This window comes from Xiphophorus couchianus, chromosome 18 (assembly GCF_001444195.1).
Source record: "Xiphophorus couchianus chromosome 18, X_couchianus-1.0, whole genome shotgun sequence".
Classification (NCBI taxonomy): Eukaryota; Metazoa; Chordata; class Actinopteri; order Cyprinodontiformes; family Poeciliidae; genus Xiphophorus; species Xiphophorus couchianus.
Genome location: NC_040245.1, coordinates 29,463,023 through 29,489,097, shown reverse-complemented (window position 1 = coordinate 29,489,097; position 26,075 = coordinate 29,463,023). Strand labels below are relative to the sequence as shown.

At 40.5% G+C, this 26,075-nt stretch overlaps 1 protein-coding gene across 12 annotated transcripts in view; it reads right to left on the bottom strand.

Annotated features, from left to right (window-relative positions):
• The window catches only part of phldb1b (pleckstrin homology-like domain, family B, member 1b), a 103,190-nt gene that overhangs the window by 39,632 nt on the left and 37,483 nt on the right, over window positions 1–26,075 (bottom strand). For all 12 annotated transcript variants that reach the window (XM_028044576.1, XM_028044577.1, XM_028044574.1 and 9 more), the window contains 2 exons: window positions 17,569–17,694; window positions 4,982–6,495 (listed from right to left, as the gene is read on the bottom strand). In XM_028044576.1, the coding sequence (XP_027900377.1) occupies window positions 4,982–6,495; window positions 17,569–17,694 (1,640 nt within the window). The remainder of the gene's footprint in view (window positions 1–4,981; window positions 6,496–17,568; window positions 17,695–26,075) is intronic.

Genomic DNA, 26,075 nt, shown 5'->3' with positions numbered 1-26,075 from the left:
GGTAAATTACGTCGGTCTGCAAAATGGCAACAGCAAAAGTTGGAATATAACACCACACTCAGTTGTTGTTCAACAATAATTGTATATTATTTTGAAAATGGTATCTCCTGTTAAATATTTAAAACAATGTATACATAATCACAAAATAAGATTTTTGTGATAGAAAACTATCTGAAGTAGACAAACAAAAGACTAATAACCCTGCTGCAGACAAAGCTGCAGGTTGTGTGCAGCTCAGCAGATGGATATACAGTATTTAGTCCTCCTGGAGATGCTGGTATACGTTTGCTGGGCTCCATTTAACAAGCTCGGATGTTTATTTAGTTGGCTGATCCTGCAGGAGGGTCACAAAGATGCCAACCATGCAGGAAACTCATCAACATTTCTGGCACCCTGTCAAAATAAAAGCTACAAGAGAGGACAACAAACCTGAGAGCAGAGAGACCAGCTGGACATCCTCCTCCATTAACCACAATGCATTGCAGCAACAGTTTTCTCTGTAGGGCCCCCAGCGGAGGACCGCCCCCCCACCGCGTCACTTCACAAAGGCATCATAACTCACTGCAGTTAGCTTGGCTCAAAATAGTAAATGACAAAGCACTATCTCTGTCCTTTGCTATTCTGGGTCCAACTTTTCATCCAAACAGCTTCATCCGCTTTAACCCCCTCCTCCGCTCTACCTTCCACAGCCCCACCCATTATTGGTCTGAGGCAATAACTGAAAAGTTCCCTTTCGATGACCTCACAGGAAGGATGATCTCATCCACGGTGAGCGACGGATGACTTTGCCCCAGACGACGCAGGCTGAGTGAGCCTGCCAGGCTACGGCAGGCCGTTTTAACATAATATCAGCTTCACCACACATTACATTCCAGATATCTGAAATTAGTGTATGATTAGACATATTAGTTAATTGAGATGTCACTAGTCACGTTCTGACTAAATGACTTCATGTCCTGTCTGTCTCTGTGTTGTCCTGCGATGGACTGGCGACCTGTCCAGGGTGACCCGGCCTCTCGCCCGCTGATGATAGGCACCAGCACCCCTCATTACCCCACTGGTGATAAGGGTGTAAAGATAATGTTTAGCGCCTTGAAATTGGGCTTCTGTCTCTTTTACTCCAACTCTTTCTGAAACTCCACTTTCAAGAAAGAAACATGACTCCTCTATTAACTCTATAACTTGTCACCATGACAACTAAAATACTAACAATGATGAGGAAAAAATCCATTTGATTGTTCTACCAACTTCTTTTCTGTATCATTTTAACTTTTTCAAAAAAATTCAAACTTGCTGAATTTTACACATTTTTTGTTCAAATACACGGAAGACGGATGAGGAGAGGTGAGGCAGTGATGAGTTGTGCCTCATAAATGTGCCATGGAAACACACAGGGTGAGGCAGGAAGTACCATGCCTGGATGAAAGGGGGCACTGCTGAACTGCAGACCCACAATGGGCAACATCTGCTAGTTCTACGCATTGAAGAGACTGAAAATCCACATCAGGAATAAAATTGATCCAGGACGGCTCTCCTTGGCGATCAGCTCCATTAGAACAGAAAAACTTCTAAAGATAAACGTGAAAAAGGACAGACAGACAGCGGTATCCTTGGAGATGGACAGGAATACAGACTTCATACACAAATGAAGGTAATCTCATATGCAACTTTCAATTCAGAAAGAGAGATTGGCCTAGAAAAATGTTTATTTTACAAAACCAAATTTGACTTTAGTTTTTTTTTTTAATTTAACATCATATCATATTGTTGAAAGCACGTAATTGATTAAAGGATAATTAAAACCTTTTAAAACAACTAATTGTTTCTATTTTGGTCAAAATTGAAACCGAAGCGTCTATTTTGGGTTTTATATATTTGTGCATTTGATTCCAGAGGAGTCAGTGTCAGCCATGACACTAACAGAGCATCTCTGGTCTTAACCCTAAGGAAAATGTTTCTAAAAAGTGCTTTTTAAACCGTTAATAATTCAAGATGGTAATGAAAAAAGACTGCAGTTTTTCTGCATTTTTAAACACAACATCTGCATTGAATTTCTACAACAGAACAACAATAAAGGAGTAACAAATATATAGTTTTAAATTTCAGTTAACTTGGCTCCAGATAAATGTTACTTAGGAGAAACGAGGGCAAAAAGTTTGAGTCTGACATGTTGGTGACCCTGGATGGAGCAACATCCAGAACAAACCTGAGAGAGAATCTATTAGAGGCTACAGGTAGCTTGAGGCTGGAGCAGAGGTTCAACAACCCTACAGCCAAAGGTACTATGGGATACTTTAGATTAAACCATAGTCGTCTGTTAAAGTGGGCTGATCAAAGGTCAGACCTAAGTTAAACATAGAAGCAAGATACATTGAAGATTTTGGTTGCAATATGACAAAACATGGAAAGTTCAGTGAGGCTGGATACTTTTGCAGTGTGCTAAAAGCTCCACCGTGGAACCAGCTGCCTCAGAACATTCCAAGCCTCCTTTCAGTACCAACATAGATCAGAGAAAAAACATCTCTCTCAATGGAGAGACTTGCAGCACTGGATATTAAAATATTATTTCTGTAGGGGTGCACCGATTGCAGTTTTCTGGACGATCACTGATCTGTAAAATGCCTGACCTGCCAATTCTGATTTTGGCTGATGACAATTTTCTTCCTGTTAAAGAGGCCTGGGAGGACATAGCTCTGGCTTTGAGAAGCAGCTCCTCCCCAGAGCTGCAGTTTCTAAGCTTCAGATCCTTCACCCCATGAGGTTCCCCCAGTTCCTTCAGACTAGCCAGAAGCAATTAGCAAATACCTGGTGGAACTGCTGAGTTTATGGTAGGAGCTGCTTGCAGTGAAATGCTGGTGAAAACGTTGTGAAATGGTTAATAGTGGATCCAGGTTGTGATGACTTCCTGAAGGCAGACTTTCAGAATAAGCAGGAGAATTTAAAAAGACAGAAGCCTAATGTCAAGGCATTAAATTACAAAATCAAATGAATGTATTTTAAGTCATATTTGATACAAATAGCATTGTTATAACAACTGAAGGTAACATGGTTACTTGATTGTGGTATAAAATGGCACTATGTGGGTGGAAAATACATAACCCCACCCCTTTAATATATCGTCAAAGTTACTAAGTTGACAACACGCTCTTGTAAACATGACCTGAGTCAGTCAGGCCTGTCTCAGGCAGGGCGGAAGAGATAGTGGCTGATTTTCAGACCCTTGCAGAGGTAGAAAAGATTGGCTTCTCATTTAAGTTATTGGCCAATTGCCAATCTCGAAAAAACGTAGAAACTCAGGTACAATTTATTTGTTTAGCCCTTGTATTTCAAACTTTTGGGTCTGAAATGTACTCAAATTCCATCTCAAACTAATGAGACCTGCTTAAAACTTTTGAAATATAGTAAAATTGTCATTTAAAAAAAGAACGCACCAGTACTCAAATCTCTGTCTTCATCAAAGGCAGATTATAAAGCAGTGTATACCCAAACGTTTATTATTACACTCACAGATAATCAAAGACAAGAATACACCTTGCACTATTTTTTCTTTAGGTTTCTTCAGCCAGGAGGAAAGTCAAAGCTAAACGAGATGAGACGTTAAAAGAGTTAAACATGGTCAGAGTGTGAGAGTCCGGTCCTGTCCTGTCAGCACACTGCCACGTCTCCAGAGGAAGCACCGAAACTCGACCCGGCTCAGACCCAGGCTCCGAGCAGCTCAGCCGTCTCTGCTACCCTCCAATTACAGACAGGCAGCAACACATAGAAAACCTGTCTGAAACGAACTTCTGTGTGCGTCGCTTCAGAAAAGTTCAGGACCGATTCTCACCTCGACCCCTCGGGCTCGCTCCGGTTCAGGAGACAAAAACACTGCGGTTGCTAAGGACTCCACGACACTGAGTGTCGGCAGCAGCTTAGACAGACAGCAGCCAAGTCACAGACAACTCACTGACATGGTTTATGGGGCTGGGTCACTCCTCCTTTCACAAACAGAGACGCGGTGCTCATTATGGCCAAGATTAGAGCGTAAACAAGAACCTGCAAGAAGCTTCAGAACATCTCCAGGTACTGAGAGCTTAAAGGGAAATTCTATGGCAAAACAAGTGATAAATCTGTTCAGTTCTTTTCAGGAAATGTTTGCTGCCCTAAAAGACAAAATCACTGAAACTACATCAAAGAACCATAATAATCAACGTAATTTTGGAAACCGTGTAAATACTTGGAAATGTAAGACATAAAAAACAACATCAAGGAACAAAATCTCACATGTTCAACAGAGAAATAACCCAAATTTTATTGGATTAACTAAACAATGTAACGTCTCTTTAAGACTCTGCCAGGTATTTGTAATTCTTTACAATTCTAAAACACATTTTATGTGTTTTACCTGAAATACATAACATATTCTCTTTTGTCTTTAGCAAAAGACCACGAGCTAGAGCTACACTCGCTAGTTATATTTACCCAAAGCAGCAAATCCAGCAGGAAGATTTATTTTCCTTGGCTCGGATGATTTCCAAAAGGATGATTTCCACAGTCCCCATTAATGAATATTAAGGTACAGTTGGTGTTTCAACTATTAAAATAGGCAGTTCTAAGCATTATTTAAAGAATATCTCAAGTATTCATGAATTTCAACTATTCACATGTGGCTGTCGTCCCTAATCCCAGCGAGTACACGGCTCTGCCGTATTAATGATTAGTGACATCCTTCACTATGGTATTTTCCTATCACCAGGAAGGCTAGTTTGATTCTACAACAGACCATCTAGAGTCAGCAAAGACAACAGAAGCAACAATATTTCACAAAGACACAAAACTGCAAACACCAGTAGCAGAATGTGCCTGAATCATCTGATGTTCAAACGAGTCTTGTTCAAACACGTTGGAAAGACACAAATACAAAGACACACTTATATCACTACGCTCATTTTACAGTAAACACTGATCAGCAGCCACTTGTTGCTGTGGAATTGAAACTCACCAGCCTCTCCATCTCCTGCTCCCTGAGCCGCTCCTCTCTCTGTCGGCGGTGGTACTCCAGCAGCTCGTCTTCGTTGTCGCTGATCTCTGTGATGCTGTTCTTCCTCTCTCGCATTCCTGGGTGGGGTCTCCCCAAGGACATCTTCCTCTGGGTCCTGGGGCTGGCTGCAGGGGATGAGCCAGGTAGGGAGCCCAGGCTGAAAGCGGGTGATAAAGAGTTCCCGAAGCTTGCCTTCCGTATCCCTACTCCGCTGCTACCCTCCATCAACATGGAGGTGGGGGACGGACTGCGAGCTCGGATCCCTCTGCTGCAAGATGGCTCTTCTGACGCGGATCCGGTTTTGCGCCGCAGCCTGGGACTCTCTGGGACCAGCCTGCCCAGACATGGGGGGTTCTCCGGAGTCCTTGACGTGGAGATTGTTCCAGGCAGTGCTCCTGGAAGAACCGGAACCCCCCTCCGGGCCAATGAAGGACTCAGAGGCGGTAGCTCTCTCATACTGCTGCTCCCTGCGCTGCCACCATTCAATTCCAAGTTCCTTCGGGCCAACCTGGGGCTTTCAGGGGGCTGCAGCGATCGTGGATGCTGAGGGAGAGGAGATCCTTGGATGACGTGAACGATGGGATCCAGGGGGGGCTGAAAAGCCTTACTGGGCTGTGAAAGCTGCCTGGAGGAGCTGGAGTTCTGGGAGCCATCAGCTAAGATGATTTGCTCTCTGAAGGGACTGGCCGGCCTTTCCTGGAGCACTGTGGCAGTCTTGGTCCTGGGACTAGATGGTGAAGGCGATGGAGACAGCGATGAACAGGTTGGAAATTTGGGGGTGACTCTGGGGCTGCTTGGCGCAATGTTTTTACCACTGAGAGACTCGCTAGACGAAACAAGAGGCGTCTGTCGAGGGCTCTCTGAGCCATCCTGGCCGAGTCCCCGGCGGCTGGGCTTGGGGCTCGGAGGGGTCTCTGTCAACACTTTCCTCTGTAGCCTGGGGCTTTCCTGGACCTTCTGGGCCATCCCGGTGCTGCTAAAATTAGGCAGTATGGTCCTTGGCAGGGGGACAGGCAGAGGCTGGGTGCTGAAGTTGTAGCTAGAAGAGCGTATAGGCACAGGTGGCAGAGAAGAACTCTGGTCCTGGTGTCCTCCGCCAGGCGATGGGCTGGTGAAGCTCCCACTGCTGGCAGGCGAGGGGGAGGAAAGGGGCGAGAAAGGAGGGGAGGCATTCTCATAGCTGGACCCCACAGACATAGCACCTGGGCTGGTGGGAGGGGACAACAAATACCTCCCCCCTCCATTGACCATAGGCGACAATGGGGAGTGGTGCATGGACTGCCCCCCGGGGGGCTTTTTTGCATCAGAGGAAGAGGGCTCAAGGTCATCCATGACTAGGGAATCCATGATCTCCTGGAGGTCCTTCTCAATGGAGCTGACGATGGCGCTATGCTCGGACTGGACTCTCTCTCCAGGAGCTGAGGGAGACTGGGAGGAACTGGCCTGGTGATTCCCATTGACCAAACTCTCAGTGTCTGATTGGGAGAGAAGACACAGGAAAGGAAGAGAAGACCTTTATTCATGTTCTGTTCATGGTGGTGTATGTGTAACAAGTGTATCAAAAAACAAAGACCTTAGCCTGTCGCAATAAGCAATTAATAGCATAATAAAATGAGATTTATCATTTCCATTCTGATAAGTAATATATTTTTAAGGATCATTTTGTTTAGAGAGACTTCAAAATCTATTTTATTCATGGTTTGTGTGTGGTTTTTATTTCCATTTTGCTTATTGTTTGTGTTTTGTTTTATTTTGGATATTTAAAATATCTTCTTCCAGTTCCAGTGCTAAACGTTTTTTACAAAATTGAAGTTTTATGGATTATGGATTATGTAATTATCACTAGATTACTTGAAAATGGTATCAAAACAACAGTATTATCGTTTATTGTAATAATTATTGGTAGAAGTTATCGTCCAGCAAAATTTGTTATTGGGACAGTTAGATCACAAAATACATTTAAACCAGAAAGTAAAAAGAATAAAATGGTGGATAAACGAAGAAGGACACATATGGGGACATAAGCAGAAAGACAGGTCTGTGACACTGGACAGGTGTCAGAGGCAAACACAATTACTGTGTGACCCCGAAAGCAACACAGCATACAGACCAGCTAATCTAATCTTAACTCTGTAATGTCAGCATGGAGGATTATTACAACAAAAACACACGGCCCCCGTGGGAGACCCAGCAGCATGGCCCGGAGCAGCAGATCAATGTTAAATGAAATCTGCTCAAATGCACTTGTTGTCATTTTGAAAGGCAACATGAGGGTAACTGCTCCATCCAATCATCAGGGCAGTCACTGATTAGTGATTCTAGTGTTCACATGGCATTCTGGAGCTCAGGGTTTTTTTGGTTGTTTTTCTTTTTTTACCCATCTCTCATTTATCAGTCATTTTTAATCACCTGGGAGCCATTTGAGAAGTGGATGGTTTTCACATGTTCTTGAGTTAAATTTCAAAAGTTTTGTGGTAATTATGCGACATGTAACATAAAAATGTGTAACATGATCTGACTGCATTATCTAAAAGTAAAAAGGGATAATTATATACACTGCTGCTAAAATCATGAAACATTTTTTTCACTACAGTTGAAAATGTTAGCTATGACAATTATCAGTCACAAACCTAAACAAAAGATCTAAAATAAATTACTTCAAATTGAGGGCTGATTTGTTTTTTGACAAAAATTGCACAACAATTTCTGAATATATTGTCACAGCCTGTGACAATATAGCAGAGTGTTCAATATTCAGATGGCAAAGGACGGTTAGGAGTGCCGTAATCTTTGGCTAGTACTGTGTATTCCACGTGTTATGAACTTGCATTTTTCCTGCCAAACTAATATCTAGCCAGTTGGAGCGAGTCTCGCGGCAGCAGAGGCTCAGGCTGGACACAAATGGCCTTAGCCAAAATGCTAAAGAGACAGAGATGGAGGCACAGATTAGAAAGTGAGGAAAAACAAAAACGGGCATATGTTACAACTTATATTGTCATTCCAACATTTTTTAACATAGTGCAGCCCTAATTGTGACACAAGCCAAATGAAAATACAGATGTTATACTCATCAGATAAATGGAGGTAATCAATGAAATTATATCAAACAACCTCTGTCTAAATACACAGAACTGTTACTTATAAAGGGCTTTTACTTAGTCAGTTTTTGCTTTGTAGAAACAAAAAACACAGGTACCATTTAGTGGTTTCAGTTTTTCCCCTGCTACCTGATCTAAAAACATGTGCAAAGTAAAAGAGCTGAACTGAAAATTACCTAACAGTCATAGTTGGTCAGAGGCTGCCATGGTCTGCTTTCTGATGATGACGTAAAACTCCACCCAATATTAATTGTTGTGTGTTTTTCTATTCCAATTAACTGCATTAGTCAGAGCTTATTGCCAAAGTTTTAGTCCAGCAAAGTCATGCTTGATTTACCCAGCCAAATAACTGATTAAAAATAGTTTCAGGTAACACCACACATAAGCCTGATTTCTTCATGAAATCAGGCTTACTTATCCCATCAAAAGATGGAAATTATTAACATATTTCAGAATGCAACTGTAACTTTCCTGAACATTGAGCTGCAGGTGGTTCATCCCACACCACGTGACAAAGACAAAATTTATTTATTTTTTTGCTGTTTTTAATTTTAAAACTGGGGTATTACAAAATGGACCTTCTTGCTGAAAAAGGGCCCATTTCCAGACAATTCTCAAATTTATTTCAAAAGATTATTCCTTCGTGATTGTTAGTCAAGCACTTTGTGGCAAGATCTAAAAAAAACCCTTAAAATCCCCACAGGTTTTAATGGATTCAGTGTAAATTGAAAGGCAAGAAATTTAGCTCTCTATTTCAGCTTTTGAAGAACACTGTCGCTGTCTTTAATTTTTGCGGACATAAAAGTCGCCGAATTAATTTCAGATTAAACTTCTGTAAACATAAATATGAATGTACAGTATCTGTTTGTGTGTGTGTACTGATGTAAACACAATTAAAGGACACAGCAGAAAAATGCACTGAGGTCTGTTTTTGTGTCTTGATGCTGATGATGTCACAGATGTGTCCCATGAGCAAAACTGCTGTAAAATATAGAAGCTTGAGAAATAATGCATTAGTTGAGCTTGCTCAGCTGAGCCCTGCTCTCTGGGTACACGGCCGGATCAGAGCACACTTCAGTGCCACCTCACTGTATTCCAGCCATCTGGCTGCCGCGGCGGTTCGCTGGATCCACCAGAGCCCGTTTAAATGTCACTGTCATGTCGTTTATTGCAGACAACAAACCGACGCGATGCTTGTGTGCAGCGCACAAGGAGGAGGAAGAGGAGGAAGGAGGATGGAAAGGGGGTGGGGTGACAAGAAATTAAAGCAACAAGAAAAACCCGACCAATGATGTCATGGGGTACGGATAATTGATTACAGTGCAACACGCCAAACGTCTCTTAAAAAACAAGCTATTTAACATCAACAAAATCCACATCAGCTCCATCTGTGGGTCATGGAAATAAAGGATAAATGCAATGAATATAAGACGTTTTCTATTGAGATATAAGCAGAACACACAGGCTTGTTCACATGTAACGATGCAACTATTACATTCAGTGCTAGGACTGATATACCGTCCAGAACCAGCACAAAATATTAAACCGACTAGTTGTTAATGGAGTTCGGTCTGAGACGGATTCGTATGACCGGTGTCGCTCAAATCTCAGACGTTTTGGCCGCACACTTACTCACATGAAGGGGTAGAAACTGCCAGCCGGGGTTCAGAGCGCTTCACCTGCTACGTGACACACCGGGTGGGCCCACATCCCGCGGACACGCCGGTACCGGAGTGGTAGTGACGGAGCCCCGCCGCGCCAGGCTCCATGCAGACCTACAGAGAGCCAGAGCTTCACCGCCGAGGTGATATTTCAAGCAAAGGTTGGGGTACCGAGCACAGCCGCCGAGTGCTGACAGGCTAGCCGAAATATGACCGAGTTTCCGTTTTAAACCTTCAAAATAAAGGCTACCGTCTTGAACTTCAATACAATGTTGACATGTTTCCCCCTGTCAACATGACAGTGGCAACAGAAGATGGACCAGAAATATAAACTCAAAGCTGAGGCCGGTCAGCTGTCATTAACAAGCAAACGTGGAAGTCGGACTTTTATTTTGAAAACGTGGGTGTTATTTTCCCCGTGCTGTGGCTAACTCAACAGCTGGCAGATTTATAGACTCACGACAGAGACAGTCATGCGTGATCAATGTTACTTATTACCATTACGAAACTTTGACAGTTTTCTTATGAAGCAGAGCAGAAGAGCATTAAAAATACTACATGTGCTGAAACTGATACTAATACTTTCCATATCCATGAGCAACAAAGGGACGAGCTGGGGCTCTTTATTGTAAATGTTTACTCCAGTGTCTCAAGTGAAGAGAAACAGTCAGAAAAGAACAAAAATCAGATTTTTAGAAGAAATGAGTAATTGTGAACTGACATATCATTATGATCATTTTCGTTTAGGATCAAAAGAGTTTTATTCTATTTTGGCTTTCCAAAAAAAATAAAAAATAAAACAACAAAAATAAAAAGCCACAAAAAGCTTAGTTTGCTTCCAATAAAACCCTGAAACACTTTGGGGGAAAAAGGATTTCCTACTATGGCCTCTCACTCTAAAAATTTGTAAAACCCGACCTTAAAACTATATAAATTTTTCAACGAGGAAAGAAAACTCCACATATAGAAATTATTTTTATTAACAAAATCCCTAGTGGCACCATCATAAAAAAATCTAACTGATAGATTAAATAAATAATAGATGGAATCACATTTATTATCAAAATATCTAATGTGTGGAATACCGCAGATGGAAAGGTCTACTTGCATGCAATAATTTGTCAGCAAATAAGATTTCATGTGCTATCAGTGGAGGATATGAAGGCCTGTTAGACTCTCACTGATCCCCAGGCTGGAGGTACGTTTTGAGATGCTGACGCTTAGAAAGAGTGATGTGGTCACTGTGATTTAGGAACAAAAAATGTCAGGAAAATGTGGGTTAACCGAATTGATATTGTATCTCATGAAGCCCTAATTAATCCATTATCCTAAACAGATGATATGACATATATATATATTCATATCATCTGTTTAAAGCAATTTATAGTGTCATCATATTTAACATGTCAAGTAACCAAATGCTCACAACTTATAATGGCAAAGTTTTGCACAGACTCCTCTCCAACAGGGGGCACCACCATAAACTAGAGGGCCCTTTTATTACAGTAAAACACCAGCGTGCAGCGTGAAAATTGATTTCATCATCATTGATGATGATTTCAGTGTCTCTTTTGATAAATGCCTTAGAGTAACTTCTTGCAGTCCGATACAGGTGTATGTTGCAAATAAAAGTGGTTTGAGGTCGTACTTATACATTTATTGTAAGTGTATTGAAAATTGGCCATAAATCTGGAGTGACACAGATTCGTCTGGACGGACATGTGGAACGAACCTCTTGTCCGTTGTTATGTATGGTGGAGGATCTGTGACACTTTGAGCATATTTCTCTTGAAAAGGTTTTGAGAAACTTGCTAGAATATGTGGCATCAGGAACCCTCAATATATACTGTAGCTAAGAGAGGTCGGTGGAATCTACCAGTAGACCTAAAAAGGGTTAAAAGTGGTTCACCAGACACAAAATCCATCCTCCGGGGAATCCCAAAACATTCCAAGTCCAGCCGAGGAACATAGTCCCTCCAGCGTGTCCAAGGTCTTTCTCTGGGTCTCTTCATGATGGGATGTCCCTGGAACACCTCACTAGGGACGCATCCTAATCAGATGCTTAACTGATCGAGTGTTTCACTCTACCTCTAAGGGACAGCCCAGACACCCTCCAAAGGAAACTCATTTCAACCGCTTGCATCCATGATCTCATACTTCCAATCACTACCCAGAGTTGGTGACCATAGATAGGTTAGGAACATAGATCGACTGATTAATCGAGAGATTCATCATGACTCAGCTCTCTCCCCATAACATCCCGGTACATCATCCGCGTCACTGCAGACGCCACACCAATCCGCCTATCATTCTCCTGCTGCCTTTTTCTTCATATATAAATAAGACCCAGAGATATCCAAGTTTCTCTAATTCTCCCAAAGACTGCACCCTTTTCCGCTTTTCCGGTTCAAGACCAAGATTATGCTCAAAACAATTCTTTTTTAACATCATTTCCCACAAATAAAAGTACTCCAACTTGAGGTTGGAATTTTCTACATTTTTCAGTGAGATAAAAATACTTCTTCATAAAACATTTTAGACGTCCTTCTTTTAAAAATCATTAAAGTTTCAATGTTAGATGTCAGTTTTATCCACTACACTTGTTCATATTGTAAACCGCATTAATTAGTCTATCATACACAGGAACTGACCTTCAAACAGCACCTGAAGAGAAAGCAAGAGAAGCACACATACTGGGCCAATAGGTGAGTTTGGTGGCAAGTACCAAAGAGGAAAAAGACTGACTTGAGCTGGAAGATTATAAATAGTCTGTGAAAAAAGAGCCTGTAATCCCAGCCACAGGCCTCTTTCAGCACACAAAGCTATCTGCTGGTCTATAGGAGACATATTGAAAGCAGGAAATATTTTTGACTGACTAAAATCACAGCTTTTGCACCTTTTCTAGATATGAAACCAAACAAGAGTCAAGCTGCTGATATGTCAGGGACAGAACATATTTGTATGAACCTGTCTCAAAGAAATGACATGTAGGCTCAGTACATCCTGGGAGAAATACTGGAACATGTGGAGGATGGAAAGTGGACACCTGACTGTTCACCTGGACAACAGAAGAGGCTGAGGAGGCAACATACAGAGTGAATCTAGTGTCTTGTAAAGATATGAATTCATAATTCATCACACTTTGCCAGATTACCATCCCAAATTTCAATGTATTCTTTAGGGATTGACCAAGTAGTGTATATTTGTGAATTGGAAAGTTTTTATCTTTTTTTTTTAATAAAAATCTGAAAAGAAAATATACATTTGCATTTGGACCTTCTGTGTTACTACTCTCTAGAACTGCATTCTGCTATAGTCCTAGAAAGAACACACATTTTTGGTTTACAAAATTGCTCAAGCTCAGTCAGACTGGATGGATAGGTGGGTTGAACTGCAATTTTCTAGTTTTGTCAGAGATTCTATGTTGAATTTATGTCTAGACATTGATCCAAATCATCCTATAGTGTCTCTAGCTGTAAGTTTAGGGTTTAGGGAAGGTGAACCTTCACCACAGTCTCAAGTCCTTTACGCATCTAACCTGGTTTTCTTCCAGAATTTTTGAGTGTGAAATGGATTTACTTAACTTTAAAATAAGAATTTAGGCATAACAAAATGTGGAAAAACTGAAGTTTTTTGAATACGCTCCAGATTCTATGCATGTGATGAAGACTCCACTTCTCCTTGAAATAATTTGTTCAACAGCCCTAATAAACTCAGACTCATAAATAAAGGCAGCGCTCAGTGACAGACTGCTCTGGCTCTGAAAACAAGAATCTGTCTCAACTTAAAGGACTGTACAGCATTTCAGATTAAACCGTCACAGCTTTTCGGACTGGTGAAAAAGGACATTCCCATTCATAGGAACTTTTCACAAACAGTCTGTTTTGTTTAGTAAAGTTCCTCATTGAATGAAATGACCTGGAAGTACATAAGTGTCAGCCATGACAGAAGCTCTTCGGATGCTTTAAATGCCACAGTGAGGAGTATCAGTGCTTTCTTTGTTATTTCTTTTTGGCTCAGAAACACTGGACCATCCTCTATAAATAGAAAGGACACCATTCAGTCTCTCAGGTAGTTAGAGAACGTCAGGTCCTTGAATGAGGTTGTCTTTTGCTAAGTTCTTAAGAATTTTTTGGCCGTTTACATTCTGCCCTTACATTTACAAGTGTTTTTTTTTAACAAGGTAAGAAAAACCCTTTGAACCAGGAAAGGGGAGTGGTGTTGGAAGTTCCAGATCTGACATTAATTAGCAAAACAGGAAGTTTCTTCATATTTAGTTGACAATTTTCGGACAAACGGACAATTTTCAAAACCAGAGAAACCACACAGATGACGTAAAAAAAAAATCACAAATATAACCGATTTGGTTTTACAGGGTGTGGAATCGAGCCACATGGCAGGAGCAACACACGAACCGATTTCACTCGCAAACATTGAAATGTCAGGTGGGAAATCTCACAAAACCTCTCAAGTTCAAACATGAGTTCAGAGAAAACAAACATGGCCGACTGGGAAGAAGCAACAGCAAAAGTTTGTGGACATTATTTAATAAAGGGAAAATAATACAAAGATGTCTCCAACGTCCACTCCACTGTTTGGTCCACCATGGCAGTTGCTTGGACTTCTATGTATTTTGGATTCTGTCACCTTGTTTTCTGATTGGCTAATTGTTACATTCAACAGCATGTGTTCTGATTTCTCCTCTGAAACTCCACGCACACTGCGATATCGGGCCAGGACAATCTAACATGTTGAATATCCCCAATTATAAATTAAGTTTAGAAACCTGACTTGTGGAATATTACAGTAATGCTTAATTTGGACAGAAATATGTCAAAATGAATAATCCTTTGGTTTAGTTGGGGTTTACTGTCTTCTTTCTTGAACTCAGAGATAAATATGAGCTCATTTCTTTGCTTTTAGACATTTCAGATAATCCCTGTTTATCACAGGAGTGGTTTAAGCAGTCCTCATCTGGATGCAGCACAGGAATGCATAAATGGTACGTTTCTAAACAACGGAAGGCTTTCATTACTGGCCCAGGAAGTGTGCCGCCGGCAGCGTGCCTGTGTGTGCGCTATACTTATCCCCCGGTGGCCGGCAGCGTCAGCGGTGGAACAGCGGTGACAGTTCCAGCGTAGAGGCTAAAGATGAAGGTATGCTTCCATTTGCTGAGCTGCCAAGAGGAACACTCAGAACACAAACACATACTCAGGCCACAGCAAGCAGCTGAAGACTCTGCCCGGAGACACGGAGGAATGAGATGCTCATAAAACATGCATGGTGTGAACTGCAGCTCCGGGTTCCCAGCTGGGCACGGCTCCCCCTCCGGGTTTCGCCGGGTACTGTGTCCCACGGACTGAACGCTGACAGATCGCGGCCTGTCGCATGGCTAGACAATGAACAGAACCTGCTGCATTTTCCTTGGATTTGTAAAAAGAACTGCTTCAGGGTTTTGAACTAAAGTGTTAGCTGCCAGAGTCAAAGTTTAGATGCAATTTGAACCACCCCAGAATATTAGGATGGATTTACAGCTTAAACATGATGGTAATATAATAATAATAATAATAATAATAATAATAATAATAATAATAATAATAATAATAATAATAACAACTCTACTTATAAGCGCCGAACAGTTGTCCAGCATTAGTAGAGGTTATAAACGCACCAAAAAACAAGAACTTATTCATAGAATACTAGAAGCTTGTTGATAAGTTTGTATTAGAGATGCACCGATCTGACATTAATATCTGTATCAGTGCTGATATTGAAAACAATTTGCATTAGCAAATTGACATAAGGGAAGATCTTTTTAGTCTAATTCTACACTTTGTGCTCTGAGCGACGCTTTATTATTTATCTTACATTTTATTTGGAATTCCTAATTGCTCTTTCTGATCATTTGAAAGAAGATTCATCTTACATGTTTGACCAAGATAGTCAACCTGTTGTTTTTGTCGGTTTCAGTTTCTTATTTATTTATTTTACATTGTCTCTTCTACTCCTACTTGCACTTACTGGACAAATTAAAGTTGTGTTGTTTTGTGAAGCTGTCTGTGTATTTAAGTGTGCTGTACTGCTGAGTTATCAAATAAATGTGTAGTTCAGTATATTTACATCTGTGTTTAAAAATAGAAACATTTTAAGTCAATAGAGCTGTTTTTCTTAATTGCCATCGGCCGTTACTAAATCTCAGGTGTCGGTATTGGAAGTGAAAAAAGTGGGTCGATGCATCCTTAGTTTATATGAAATCAAATATATTGGCAGAACTTTCTGAATCACAAACCTTTGAGTTGATTTTGGACTGGCTTGTACGACCAAATCCCAGCCATACAGGGCCAGCTCAAATCAGAGCTGTATAGGCATGGAGGTTATTAGAGGTAGGCTGATGTACTGGACAGCCACTAAATGAGGCTCATATTTGCATTTTCTGAAATATCAGGACTGTCCTCAGACGGGGACAGTCCTGATAGTCCTCCACTGAGGCATGTCAGAGAGCAGCACAGTGTGGCTGTGGCAACAGTAAAAGTGTGAAACACGTGACACTACAGCCAACTGTCAGTCAAACAGATGCAGGAAGAACCTGCAGGGTGGGGACCCAGTCTGTGTGGGCTGCAGCTGGCAAACTTTCGACTCGCTGCAGTCAATCAAATGGTCTCCAGATGTTATCATCTGCATGGAGAAACCTCGTATAGGCAGGCCGTGCGACCTGGGAATCACCAACAGGTATCAGGACAAAAACGTGGCTTCTATTCAGGGAGATCACTTCAGCTTAGCAGAAAATGCCGCAACGATAAATCAGCCCAAATTCCTTTTTTTTGGGAGGCTGACGATTGGTCGATACTTTCGCGTAAAACAGATCTGGTAATCAGCCACTGTTCTCTTTGCCTCTGCCATGAGGGAGGACTGACTGACGGACCTGCCCACCAGGTCTGCCTTTAACAATAGCCACTCCACTTTTGCCATCTTAGTTACTTTTTCATTATATTTAGCAACTTTCCTGGCCAAAAATGTTGCTAATAATAGCAAAAGGAAAAAGCAAGAAAGATTAGTAACTGGACAGAAAACTGCAATCAGTGCACTGCTTGGGGAAACTTCGGCTCCCAAGTTAAGAAGAAGATAGCAGAAGTAAAATGACAAAATGGAAACATAAAATAAAAGCATGGAGAATAAGAAATTGGTTGCACTGATTTGTAAGTATTGGCACTGGTCATCTACTAGAACCTGTCCAATGATCAGAAGACCTGAATGCTTGGAATGAAAGTTAATTTTGCTTTGACATGCAAGAGCTATGCTAAACCATTAATACCCCTCAAATTTTTCCAGATTTGATCGGATAAAGATCAGATTTGTGGACAAGCTCTAGCTGTCATATCCCACCTGAGCAGTGGATCTCTGCAGCTCTGTTATAGCAACCAGGTATCTTTGGCCGATTCTTTGATTTATGCCCTCCATCCTCTTTCTGTTTCCAGGTGATGGACTGAACAGAAGTCTGTTTGGGACATTGTTTAATGTCCCAAACAGACATTAAACAATGTCACACATTGTCAGACCGCTGCATTTATACTGAGGTTAAATTGCCCCTTGATGGGATTAGTTAGTTAGTTGAAATAGGGTTTATTTAGGGACAAAGGAGGAAAGCAGCAGGATACATGCCAAATATTGCTGATTTTATTTGGAGAAAAAAAAATGTAAGTGAAGTTTGAGGCTGTAACGCAACAACTTATGAAAAATTCGAACGGATACAGATACTTTTGCAGGGATGCGTAAGCACAAGACGTGTTACCTGGACACAAAGCGTAGCTCCCGGTGCGAACACCTCCTCCATGAGGTATCATGCTCTTCATCCTGAAGGCCTCCTCAGGGTGGTTGAAGCGGAAGAAGGCTGACTGTCCAAAACACAGCATACAGCCTGCAAGGAAAAACACAAGAAAATCACATTTATAGTGTTGCAATGTGACATTGAATATTGGAAACCACACTGTAAAAAAAAAATCTTACAAAGTATTTTTGTTTGTATAGTTTCTAGTGCAAATATCTAAGTACATCTTCAGTAAAACGATACCAGCATGCAAGTAAATTCTTGTTAAGCCTGTCACGATAACACAATTTGCTGGACGACAAATTGCCCCAGAAGTTGTTGTGAAAAATAATAATATTGTTTTTAGACGACTTTCAATTTATAATATGGTAATGGCATAATGCAAATTCACCCTCTCAAATATCAATAAACTTTCAATTGTAATTAACATTTAACACTGGAACTGAAAAACATTTTAAATGTTCAAAATGAATAAACAAAACAACAGAAAGAACAAAATCATTTTATTTGTTATAGCTGTATCATAGGGATACAGCTATGAATCTGCTTATCTTAAGTGTAAATTACATTTTCAGCTAAATGATAAGCTAAAAGCTAAACTTAAGCTGATTAGCTTAAATTAGCTTTAAAGCAGTAAACCGAGGTTAGAAGCTAAGCTAGCCACCTTTTCCTGCTGTGACCTCGTTCAAACACATGTCATTTGTTTTACTTTGCTTTTCTAATCTATTGGAGCAGATATTAAACAAACAAGATAAAACTTGTGGTCTCTCTGGTGGTTCAAGGAGCTTTGATTATTGTCCCTTAGCTGTTTCCTGCTTCCTGTCTTGTAGATAAGCTGCCAGTGGTGGAAGAAGAGCCATAATGTTTTAATCAAAGGATAAAGTCCTAATCAAGAGTGATACAATAAAAGTCCTAAATTTATAATAAAAAGAAAACAAAAACAGCAAATATATAAACTCTCCCTCAAGGAAGGGATAGTTTTAACACTCGCCATGTGGTTTTGTCCAAGTCATTTCCATCAACATGATGGTAAGCTCCATCATTGTTTTAATTACTCTTGAGGATTTTCTGAGATCTTTGATTTTTTTCTTACATAATACAATTTCTTACGCAAGAGGGCTCAGTTATCGTCTAGTATAATATCAGTCAACTAGAAAATTCCCGAAGAAATTTAATTGGGAAACACAAACAATAAAAAATAAAACACAAACAATAACTAGAAAATTCCTGAAGAAATTTAACCGGGGCCTGCCAAAGTGTGCCCGTCGGTTTGGACCCAGCGTTATGATGCTAGAAATTAGCATCAATGCTAAAGAAAGCTGCAATCATATGAGGACAATGACAAGAATGTTGACTAACATGTACTTGCACCGTTCAGTATGATAAAGTAAGTGTATCAGCTAACATTAGCAAAAATGCTAATGTTAGCATCATTGCTGTCACTAGCATGTGGGACATCACTAGGATGTTCTCTATAATGGACTTACTCCATTCAGTATACTAAACATGGCTAAAAAGTAAAATAAATAGCTAATAGCTTATTAAAGCTAAAATGCTAATGCTAATGAACTGCCTTGCTGCGCAAGGCAGTTCCCTAACCTGGGAGAAAAAGATAATGCAGAATAATATTATTGCACCGCCTGCGGCGGTGCACTAACCTCAGGGGCATGTTGAGGCTTTTATTTTGAAATTTTTGTTAAGCTTAATTTCAAAGGTCCACACTAATCCCATGTGTAATAGTCATTGGGTTAAATCAGTTATATAATGCTCAAAACACAAGTAGTTGATGTAAAAATATTCAAGGCTTTTATTTTGAAATTTTCTTTATGCTTCATTTTAAAAGGCCAAACTAATCCCATGTGTATCAGTGCTTTGGATAAAAAAGTCACATAAAGCCAAAAAGAGCAATAACATGATGTAAAAATATTCAAGGCTTTTATTTTGAAATTTTCAGTATGCTTCATTTTAATGTTCCAAACTAATCCCATGTGTAACGGTGACTGAGTTAAATCAGTTAAATACAGCCCATAGCAGCAAGTAGTTGTAAAGGCCAGTTCAGTCCTCCTAGTCTTCCACTATAGTTAGAACTACAGTGATGCGTATTTGTAGTCCTAACCAGCAGCCAATAGCCTCCTGAGATCCGTTGCTATGGTAAATAATTCTCTCTGCCAACTGTCAGCTGTGAGTGAGACATGCAGGTGGAAACAATTCTCTGTTTGAGCCAGCCAGTTTGAACTAAAAAAAGCATTGGAAACAACTCCTTCCCGTTCGGGAACCGTAATACATATTCGAAAAGCGTTTGAAGCGTATGAGAGGGCTATTTGTCGTCTCCGATAGTCCCGCAATTCATATCTCTACGTCACTCACAGTATTAACAGTGATAAGAGAAAGAAATGGTGTGCCCAGATCTGAAATTTTTGAGAAATATATGAAAATACATGGGAGAGAGCCTGAGAGAGCGACAGAAAATCCTGTCGCATGACTTTGCTCTGAAGCACCGTGACAGAAAACCGTAAGCCCTAGAGAAATTTCGAAAACATTTTACCGGAGCAGGCATGCGTATCAATGTCAGGACCGAGTTTGATACCAATCGTGCGATATTTGTGGGCGTGACGGCGATTTCAAAATTATTTTGGGCTCAAAAATTCTCTTCATTTCTCACTCTAAAAAAGCGGCAGTTGGTGTCAGTTATGCTCTGCGTTTTGGCAGTTGGAAATTTGGCTCGTTTTTCGCTTTTTACGTCGCCATCGTAAGTCCAATTCCTTATAAAAATAATAGCTCCCTTCTCGGCATCGAGCCGCACGTTTTGATACCACTTATGTGGGGGTGCACGCAGCGGTACGAGCCGCATTAACGGTGATGGAAGAAAAATAAATAAATAAAGAGACATTCTATTGGGTGTAGAATAATAGGTGCCTGCCCATAGCAATGCATGGAGGCAGTACTGACTTGCGAAGCAAGTCAGTACTGCCTCCATGCATTGCTATGGGCAGGCCCCAATTATTCATGACTAAATATCTACACTGTGCAAACATTAGCATTAGTTAGAATTGTTGCTTTCCTGACTTAGAGAAACATATATGTATATTTCCCCATACATGATGCTGTTGCTCCTTCAGTGACAGACATCCTATGTGTGCAAAGCAGCGTTTTCACAGATCCTTCCTCCCAGCAGCTGTTAGACTTTAAAACCATCAATGTTCCCAACAAACCAAATAAGTGTTTATATCCCTGCAATTAGCCTATTTGTAGTTTTTTTATTTAAGTTCATACCACCCCAAACCTCCTGCACAGTCTTTCCTCTAAAATAAGGAAATCTGAAGCTTTTTTCTTAAACAAAAACATTTGTTTCCATTTTAATTGATTCATAAATGAACAGTATTTTTGGGAAGCTGCAGGCTGCATCAGAAATGTTTATTTCTAAGAATAAAATAGCTCTTAAACTGAAGCTGCTCTTTGATTAAGTGAAATCCCACTGGTTTACACAGTGAATAATCTGATCTGCCTCACCCTGATATCCTGCAGGAAACACATCCAATTATGGAGATAAGACTCTAAATACAGTTTGTTGGACATTAAAGCCTGGAGTAAACAAAGCAAAGACAGACTGAGATCATCATGACGGGTTTCAAAGGTTACTACATCTTGTCGGTGTCTCACATCAGCTACTAAAATCACTCCAAATGCCTAAATAACCTGGATATATGAGACCAAACAGGAAAATCCCACGTCCAGCAACTGATTGGGCTCATTCTCACCGAGTCGCCATGGTAATATCCGTCCCATCCACTTTCAGTCTGGTTTCAAATGTCAGAGCACGTCACGCGTCCAACTAATCCAGCCCTCTCATGTGTCATGAGGTCAGTAACAGATAAGCAAACAATTGTTTATAGCTCTCTCAATATAGCACCATTGTGTCACGCTGGGACTGCAGGGGGAAACGTCTGTAGAGACGGGGTAGGGGGACAGATAAGATCCCTTCCTGTCGTCAGGCCCGAGGTAGGGATGGGAATCTTCTCCATCACACAGAGAGGCTTCAGGTTTTAGCAGGATGAGGCATGCGAGCAGATAAAATAGACCTGCCTTAGTAAACATCACCGTAAATGGTCAATATTAGGGATGCACTGATCCACTTTTTTCACTTCTGATACAATACTGATATCTGAGGGTATCTGAGTGTATCGGAACCGATACGGCTCCGATACAGAAAGCCAGAGCTGAATTGGCTCAAAATGTTTCTTTTTTATAAAACAAAAACAGACAAAAATGTCCTGAATAACAAAATTATTTGCTAACTTTGCACCAGTACAGTACACCAAAATATACCAACAGCTTCACAAGCTTGGTCAACAAAACGAAAAAACTTTAATTTGTTTAGTGCGACTGTTTTTTATATATTGACATAAACAATAAGTTTTGTTATGGTCAAACATGTTTAAAATAAACTGTAACAAACCTGTCAAATGGTTCAGAAAGTGCAATTAGGAATTCTAAATATAATGTCCATCCATCCAACTATCCATCCATCCATTCGTCCATCCCTCCCTCTATCCATCCATCCACTATCTCACACCCTTAGTGGGGTCATGAGGGGTCCTGGTGTCTATCTCCAGCATCAACAGCCGACAGGCAAGGTCACCCTGGACAGGTCACCAGTCCATTACAGTCTAAATATAACGTAAAATAAATAATAAAGCATGATGTCGCTCAGAGCACAAAGCATATAATTGGATTAAATAAATCTGCCATTATGGATTTTGCACATGGTCACTTCTACTTGAACTGGAATTTATTTCAGATTGATGCATCTCTAGTCAATATTGTATGTCGTATGATGGATATTCTTGACATGGAACCGATTCTCCGATACAGAAAAGCTGTGAGTCTAACAGTCATGATTTTTGTACTGTGGTAGGAAGACGGATTACCCAGAGAGAACCCACACATGGAAAGAACATGCAAAGTCCACACAGAGAGACCCCAGGCTGGGATTCGAACCACAGACTTTCTTCCTGCAGGGAATCAATGCTGCCAACTGCGTCACGGCAGATTAAAAAAATACCCCAAGTTGCTTTCTATCTAAGGAAACCAGCAAATTTCTCCCAATTTTCCCTGCAGTCAACTCTTCTATGCTGAGCAAACACAGGATGACACGAGTACATCGTGATCCATGGAAAAGCTTGCAGTGATAATAAGTGGTTCCAGTGTCAGAGATTCAATTCCTGACTGGTGGTCACAGCCCTGGGTCCAATCCACACCTACATGCACTTTTTAAACCTTTTGCTTTTTCTGTGTGTTTTTGCAAGTTGTCTGTTTTTTTTGGGGGTGGGGGGGTTGTCAGTGATTGTGTCAATTTTTTTCTCGCTCCTCCTGGATGTTTTTTACAGCCAACAAGCTAATAATCTGCTTCCTGTTTACGTTTACCGTAGATTCCAGAGTGTTTGTTCGTCTGCGTTAAAAGATGGTGCCATAAAAAGTCTTCAAGCTCCGAACAATAAAGTGGAAATAAATGTTATGTAAACCAGTGTGGTTAAATCCCACATGCCTGAAGTATATGAGCGGTGTAAAAGGGAAAACTTTTTTATGTTTGCATTAGCACTGCTGTCTTTAATCAGTACATATGAAATGGATAAGAGTCTGTTCCAGAAGATTTCCATCGTTTCGGTGAAAATTTTCCACCGATCAGTTTTTTCCCGATGATTTGAGGCCAAGAACGAGTAAAAACAAAGAAAGTGCTGAATGGATGATTTAAAAGCGGTCGTTAACACTTTGATCCTGTGGTATTTAGAGCCGCGTCAGCTCCCCCCACCAAGTACCCCCCACACTCCTCTAACTCCTTCATCTAACTCCCGCTTTTCTTCAGGACTTTACCAGCAGCACTTCCCTCTCCCTCCACTTCTCTGACTCATGGTATACAAGACAACCCCCTAACTTGACCTAACATGATCTTCCAAAGGAGATAAATTCAAATAAAAAAATCCCATTTAACGGGATATAGCTTGGAGCAACACATATCAGGTGCTTTAATCATGACAAATCATTGTTCAGTCGTAGCTGGAGGGAGTCGCTGATGACGCCGTGGCATAATTCACATAATTCACCCAGCAGCTGGTTCTAGAGAACAACTAACTTCTCCAGTAACTATCTCTTCTGTGAAGTATTATAATCAATACTGGACTACCATCAGAATCAAAGGAAAATATATTTCCTGAACTGAGTATTAATTTTTTGTCTAGTTGTTAATAATAATAATAATAATAATAATAATAATAATAATAATAATAACAATAATAATAATAACATTTTACTGTGAGCATGGAGAACATGTAGTTCTAGATGGAAAAACAGAACTTGGTAAAAATTGCAGCAAAACAATATTGTCATTATTAGGATTTCTTCAACACAAAATTGGTAGCATTAAATTTAAATCACAAAATTAGTGTTTTTTCTAAGTAAACAATCAGAAATTGAATAAGATTTTTTTTTCCCTCTCTTACCAGTAACTCTATACTTCTGATTATCCTGAGGAAATTTAAAACAAAGATACACCGATGGGCTGTGAAGCAAACTACTTTTTCCGTCTTGTTCTTGATGACACTGGAGAAGTTTTTAGAACGTTTTGGTTCTACTGTAAAGAGGCATTGAGGGCAGGTTTGTGTAAGAGATAAAATAGATCCAGGAAAACACACCCTAGCAGGTAATCATCGTGACTAACCATGTATAACAAAGGCAGAGCATGCTTCAGTGTGATTGAGCTGTGTGTGTGAGCATCTTAACCAGGGTTGTCCAAAGTCAGTCCTGCATGGTTTAGATCTTTCCCTGACTCAACACACCTGAAACAAATGATGGTTTATTATTGTGCCTCTGCAAAACTGTGACATACTGATGAGGTAGCTGGACTATTTGAATCCATTGTGTTGGAGCAGAGACTCATGTAGGACAGCAGGCGATGAGGACTGGAGCTGGACCTCCATGCACTGCACCGGACGCAGCAGGCTGATAAGGGAAGACATTTCTCCTCTTACAGGCAGTAGACACACATTCACTGACCCCTCTGCTGCCCACACGGCATCCTGACCTCAGCAATGTCAGGCTGAGTGTGTGTGTGGTAACTGATTGTGGACACAAGGCCAAGAAGAGCTCACGATAACTCAGCAAAACAGACAGAGCACATGGTCTTTGAGAGGCATTGCAAAACTACAACATAACACAATCTACTATGTACCGCTTGTCCTACTCTACTCTTGAGCCACTAAAGAAATACATTCGTAAAATTACCTAACATCAGCCAAATGTTCCTATACAAAGAGCAGACAGAACAGAATATTCTGCACAATAAGGATTAACTCCAAAACAAAACAAAAGAAAACCCTGTGAAGACACTACTGAAGGAAGAATCTATAACTTCAAAAGTAACTAAAAGATAGATTGTAGTTTGGGAAAAGGCACTTGAAGACATGACCTCTGGTCTGATTAAACTAAAATCACCATAATTGCATTTGGAGTACAATGGGGGAAGCTCACAAGCATGAGAAGACTTTCAGACCATCATGTTGGAGGGTGTTTTGCTCCAGGACGGACTGGTGCTCATCAAAAATCAAATGATATCATAAGGACAGAACATCATGTGGAAATCTTAAAGCAACATTTCAAAACATTAGCAATGAAATTAAAGCTTAAGCTAGGTTAATACCTTAAGTCTGCGCGCCAACTTTGCAGTCTGTGCGCTGGCGTGGTGCCTGGTTATGCGCCTTCGATTATTTTGCAAGTCACATAGATTGAGTACCAAATGTTTTACTTAAACTGGATGAATTGTTCAGTATGCGAGCAATTCCAACTGCTCGCATTTATATAAACTCTCTATGAGGGCTCATTTTCTGAGAATACTGCACCAACATACGCATCAAGTATAAAAGCCACACCACTTGCTTGGCTCGCTCACACTCAACACCAACCTCTTAAAGCGCTACTGTAGCACACCTTTAGGTACAGATGAGTCTTCCAAATACACCATGAGACTTAACATACTGCCTAGTTATGTACAAATGGTTTAGGGGCAACAGTCAACATTTTTGAAAAGCCCTAAAATGACTCCCAAAAAACTTTGTGACCAGAGTTGAAAGCCATTGTGACCAAGATGCTAAAGTTTGTTGGGAGAAATTGGACAAATTTCCAGCAAACCATTGCAACGATGCCAAAGATGTTTGATCCAAGTCACACAGCTTAAAGGCAATTCAACCACATATTATATAAAAAATGATGTTTGCCTAAAAATAAAGCTCATTTTTGGTCATTAAGAGGAAAAAGAGAAAAATCACAGCTTAGCTAAAACAGAAATATTTGCCTGTTTTAACACCACGCAATGAGGAAATGCATCTTTTGTAGGTAATTATTTTTGAACAAATATGAGATTAATCTATGTTCATTTGATTTTTTATCTTTTTTATTTCACAGGTGTTTCAGTTATTTGG